We start from the raw sequence: 6,133 nt of genomic DNA on the forward strand, positions 1-6,133 counted from the left end.
TAGTATGCTTGAAATAGTGGCTCTGGAGCAGCTTTACTCGAGATTGAGAAACACCCTGAGACTGGCGCCTGCAGGCAGGCTCCCATGAAAGTATCAGGCCCTTGTATACCGGTCTATCTACAGGTCTGCAACAGCAGATGGTGCTGCTTTCCTTCTAGATGATCCTGGATGGGAGGTCAATGAGGATTCATGTAGATGTAGACTAGTGCAAGACATTATTTTAGGATATAACCCAACATTATTGTACAACACATCTTTTGCTAGTTTACATGATTGTAACTCAAATATGAACTGTATAATTAGATTTCTCTTGGACCTTTCCTTAAAATTCCTTACTTGCTCAAACTCATATGCAGTTACATAACAGAGAGCACACTGTCACCGCCAAACAGGAAGTGGGAGAGTTTGCATAACTGGGCTTGTCCCAATGCACAAATTAGCTTGGACGTTCTCAGTGCAGCCAGTCTGATGTGAGCAAGCAGGGCTTTCACAATGTCTACCTTTCTGCTGGTCGTGGGTGCTGTTGTAGGAATCGCCTACCTTTTTCGTCATATTGTGGTGAAGGGAAAGCAGTGCACCAGTAAAGCAAGGCTGGTTGGGAAAACTGTGATTGTGACCGGTAAGAAAAAGGTTTTTGTTTTTATTGGGTTGTTTTTTGATAGAGTGCTACGCTGCACTGTGTGTTATTTGGGTGGCAGAAGACATGTGACTGACTTTTCTAACAAATGATTGTCTGTGTGCACAGCAACAGTTATGCATGGAGAAACTCAGTCAACTTCAGTTGCAGTCAGATTGTGACTGCACAAATACAAGACTTTAAGAAAAATACACAAATAATTTGAAAGTAGGGCTAAAAGGGGGATTAGGGATTGGGGCAAAACAGTACAGCCAGGAAAAGCTTTTTTTCAAAACCTATATTTGACAACAATCTTTTGAACATTTGGTGATTCATCATTTATTTGACTTTTTTCATTACACACAGTCATTTGATCAATTTCTAATGAACAACAAGTACTGTTATGTGCAGTGTGTACAACATGTGCAGCTGAAAAAAATCATTTGTCACATAGGTCTGGATGAACCCGTTTAAGAGTCCCTGGGGCAAAAGTGCAATGGGCCCCTACTGACATCCAGCGTCACTTTAACCATCTATCTGTGCTCTATGTGTGTTCACTGGCATCTACAACAAATAAGCTTGTCAACCCCATGTAAACTAAGAATGTGATATTGGGATTTTTGTGTGCAAATTACTAAACATAATTGCAATTGATTACATTTTCCAAACTATACATATGATGAACCTGGAGCAGTGCCACTTTGGCTAGTTCATAATCCAGCCTTGGCTTCACTCTTTTCTCAAACCCTACTCCGTGACCCGGATACCAAAATAATTATCTTATTGTCAGAGTGCATCTTTTGGAGAGAGAAAACTAATCTGAGTTGGTGTTTGTGGGCTAAACATTTGTTTAAGAAGTGCACCGAACCCTAACTAACTCACACACATTCAGAATAATTTATGCATGGCTCACCCCAGTCTAGCTTTCCTGCACAAGCATTTTGATAATCACCCTAAGGCACAGAGGATCTTTGAATTGGTTCACCCCGAAGATAATTTAGAGTTAATTTTCTTTATTAAAAATATTATTAAAAGAATCATACAACTTGACACATCCAGTGCTTTTCCACCTTCAACACACTGAAAAAATCGGAGGCGTTCCTTCTTCAGATAGCTGGGTATTTCAAGTTCTCCACCCAGTTTAAGAGATGTAAGGGACGCTGCCTGTTTGGACACCAGACGTAGTGTCAAGGACTGCTCACTGCAGTGGGGCTACAACATGGTCAATCCTCAGCTGGAGTCAATCCTCAGCTGTATATGGAATACATATCTCTATAAATATCAGTTTAAGAAGGACACTTTGAGGTATTTCATAATCAATTCACAAGACCTAGAGAGGATGTAGCTGATAATCACTTGGCAAAGGCTTTGTTGACATGGGGTTCATATGATGGAGATGAAAAGGACAACTAAGAAAAAACAAGACATACTTTTTTAATCTCCTAGTTTGACTGTGTTGTTGATTCTACCGTTTAAATACACACAGGATGCTTGAACCAGTCCGTTGTATAAACAGAACTGGATACAGCGTAGGAGGCTGGGCCCCGTTCATACCTATGAAAGTTACTCAGTGGTGCATGATTCTTTATTACTTGCGTCTTCCGTAAGCCCTCGCTCCAATCTGCTAAATTACAGCACTGTTACAGGAGTGTCGTCCTGTCTTGTTTTTGGCGCATTTTACAGACGCCTCTCTCCTAATGTAAGTCAATGAGCAAAAAGACGTGACTGACACGTTGTAGTAGTAAGTTGTAGTACTTAGTCTGGTCACTACGAAAAATGTATTTTTTTTCTTTTTTTTTTTTACAAGTCTTTTTATTTCATTATAGTGTACAATAATCGATGCCATTTCATTTATATTGTAATATCACAGTACACTCACTACACTCCCCCCTCCCTCCCTCCACCCACACATACCCGCCCAGGCAAAACCAAAAAATGCTTATCAATATAACTTAAACAACAGAGCCATGAAAATAAACATAAAAAGGAAAAGGAAAAAATAGAACCAAAAAATTAATAAATAAAAAATAAAATAAAACGAACAAATAATTATACAATACAAATAATTATACAATACAGTGACAATGTAGACAATGACAACACCATAACACGTATTTCCGGCCGTCAGGACAAATATGTCTTTGACGGCCGTCTCACTTCCTGGGGGTTTCGTCCAGGAAAGGCTGATCAGATGTCCATCTTCATAGGATATGATTGACAGAAGAAGAAGAAATGAACATAACTTTTATCATGAGAACAAACTCCATCATCCAAGCACCATGATTTAACATAGAGTATATGTCGATATAGATTCCGTTCATGTTAGAATTAGACCAATAAAACTTGTATGACTCGTTTCTCTCACTTTTCATCTCCAGGCAGCAACACAGGCATTGGGAAGTCTACTGCCATAGATCTGGCAAAAAGAGGAGCCAGAGTGATTCTGGCCTGTCGCAGTGTGCAGAGAGGACAGGCTGCTCTTGAGGAGGTCAAGAGGGTGAGCAGAACTGAATCATGCTCTGTTTCTTCTTCTCAGAGGAGATACTTTGTTTTAAATATGTTGTTGACGAGCGCGTAGGTATCACATGACATGCAGAAGCTTATTGTTGCTTTTAATCATGATGTTAAATGTTTTTTAAAGACTTATATTTGTTACAATACATCTACATTTGTACACTGGTCCACGGTTCATGAAAGACTGTGAATGCTATAGCCATGCTACACAGAGGACAGCGTCTTCCACACTTTCACAGTGCATCTTCATTTTATATTTAACTGCAATATCTCCCAGGAGAGTGGCAGTAACCAGGTGGTGTTCATGCCGTTGGATCTGGGGAGTCTGAAGTCTGTCCGCAGCTTTGCTGAAAACTTCCTGAAGTCTGAACCTAGACTGGACATCCTCATCAACAATGCAGGTTAGATTGATCCTAAACCTGAACAACATCAGGAAACATTTTCAAAAATGTAAAAGATTAATTCAGAATAAATCATTCCCATGTATAATCAATGTTTTTGTTTCAGGTATTTTCGTACAGGGTCGAACAGAGGACGGACTGGGGATGATGTTTGGCGTCAACCACATTGGTCACTTCCTGTTAACCAACCTGTTGCTTGACCGGCTGAAGGAGTGTGGACCCAGCAGGGTGGTCAGCGTGTCGTCTATGGGACACAACTTTGGAAAAATTAATTTTGATTGCCTGAACACCCACAAAGCTCTGGGAATTGGGACCTCATCCATGGAGGTTTTCCAGTTCTACTGCGACAGCAAGCTGTGCAACGTCCTCTTCACCCACGAGCTGGCCAAAAGACTTAAGGGAACCAAGGCCACCTGCTACAGCCTCCACCCAGGTCAGTAGCCAGAGCATTAAACACATGCAAAGAAAAGGGGATTATAGTACACTGGTTCCATAAAAGGAGGAACAATGAGGTGCTTTGTGGTAAGGTTATAGGGATAGCAATGTAGGCCAATTCGCCCACTAGTATTGTTCAGTCTGAAATATCTAAGGAAATATTGATATTGCCATGAAATGTGGACCAGCACTTCATGGTCCCCGGAGGATACATCCTAATGACTTTGGTGATCCTGTTTTTAGGTGCAGGATACTGGAAAGAAAATATTTGTTGCAATTATATTGTGGATAAATATACAATATTTATATGCCAAAGCAACTAATAATAAGTGCAATATGCAATGAAGATAAAAACTCAGAACAGCAAAAAACCTGACATTTTTACAAAAGTTGCTAAAACTCTGCATCATTTTTTTTCTTTCTGCGCAGGAGCTATCAACTCTGAGCTGGCAAGGAACACTAGCTCAGTACTGCAAATGCTCCTGAAGCCAATGACTGCGTTCTTCTGGAAAAACACCGTCCAGGGATCCCAGACCACCCTGCACTGTGCCCTCCAAGAGGGGATTGAACCGCTCAACGGACGTTACTTCTCCAACTGCACCGTGAGAGAATTGTACGCTAAAGCAAAGGATGACGCTGCAGCAAAGAAGCTGTGGGAGCTCAGTGAGAGACTGTGTGGACTCGCATAAAAAGCTTTCCATCTAATGCCTGATGTTGGGTTGGCATTGTTTCTCTTAAACATTAATAATGAAATGGTGACACATACAGGGAAAAGGTTAGCTTGCGCCTTGCGTGTGAGATTAGTCAAGTAATGTAAGGTAAAGGTTGGTCAAGCCCTTCCATGCCATTGGCTTAATGACAAAGAGAACCAGTCTGACTATCTTGGAGTCACCATGACTCAGCAGTTTTTACAGCACTGTGTTTTCATTCTTTGGATTTGTTCGCATACTGTAATCATACGATGTGTACTCACAGATAAGGTTATAAATGCTTCTGCAACAGCTTGTTAAAATGCAATAAATCCCTTTTTTTTCATTTAAATGTATTAAAGTTATTGATGCCCAATGTAAATAAAAATGGGACTGCATGAGATGGTTTACTTACAAGCATTTAATTCTTGCAAGCAATGGTTTCCTACATGAACACATTCCTGGCTCATACCATATACTGTTTTTTTTACATGAAAGATTGATGAGATAAGGTGTGTTTCAAACATCAATCATAATGTATCAATGTAAGACAAATCATCAGATTACAGACAGGCCTGTAGTAAATGAACCCCACCCACACATAACTGAAGCACATAATCATACCTTATTTATTACTTCTGATCATTTATTGTTCCTTACATAACTAATTAGTGTTATAAACTTTTGTTTCAGGAGTTTTAATAAATCATCATATATCCAGCAAAGAAGTGGACTTTATTTGTGTGCATACCCAAATCTCTCTATTTTGTCTTTGTTTATTCCATCTGGCTTGACTTTTACAAGTGTGCCATAACCAAAAACATAAGGAAGATATGAGAAGTATATGAAATGCCTGGATGTTTATGAATACAAGTAGTACAAAATCAATCTCTCCAACAGCTGGGTCATAAAGCTTTGATATGTCCAGCATTGTCTCTAGGGTTAGGGTTAGGGTAATCTTTAGGTTTGCAGTGTTGTCTTCATAAATAACGGCACACAATGCATCCCACATGTGCTTACTGTATGAGTGTAAGCCTGTGAGTGTGTTATGAATCACAGCATCATTAGGGACACAAATCTGTCTTACATTTTGAACATCTCCCCAGAGGATGGTTTTGAGGGACATCACACATTGGAGTCTTGTATTTCCCACTTGACTCTAGTGCTACTTTACTCTCTTTTTTGCAGGGAATGCTGCTCTCCAGTGCCTTCAGATAGGATTAAGTGAGTCTGTGAAACCACAGGATACGACTGATCCTGGTTCAACAACATCAGGCATTGATAAGTGACCTGTGACTTCATTCCATGGCAGCACATGATAAGGATTTAACATCAATAACAAAGTATTTTCCTGGGGCAAAGTTTACAGCAGTACAACATATTTTTAAGTGACTTTTCTCGCAGTGCAGTTGGAATACCAACTGCACTGCGAGAAAAGTGAATGCTAAAGCAAAGAAGGGCACTGCAGCAAAGAAGCT

The 6,133-nt window shown here is 40.0% G+C and overlaps 1 protein-coding gene across 1 annotated transcript; it reads left to right on the top strand.

Annotated features, from left to right (window-relative positions):
* Positions 1-424: 424 nt before the first annotated feature.
* LOC117468875 (dehydrogenase/reductase SDR family member 13-like) lies at positions 425-5,065 on the top strand. The gene is made up of 5 exons (XM_034113232.1): positions 425-619; positions 2,995-3,113; positions 3,408-3,531; positions 3,638-3,964; positions 4,396-5,065. The coding sequence occupies exons 1-5, from the start codon at positions 493-495 to the stop codon at positions 4,653-4,655; spliced, it is 957 nt and encodes a 318-aa protein (XP_033969123.1). The 5' UTR covers positions 425-492; the 3' UTR covers positions 4,656-5,065.
* Positions 5,066-6,133: the final 1,068 nt, after the last annotated feature.

The sequence above is a fragment of the Trematomus bernacchii genome, unplaced genomic scaffold, assembly GCF_902827165.1.
Source record: "Trematomus bernacchii unplaced genomic scaffold, fTreBer1.1, whole genome shotgun sequence".
Taxonomy (NCBI): Eukaryota; Metazoa; Chordata; class Actinopteri; order Perciformes; family Nototheniidae; genus Trematomus; species Trematomus bernacchii.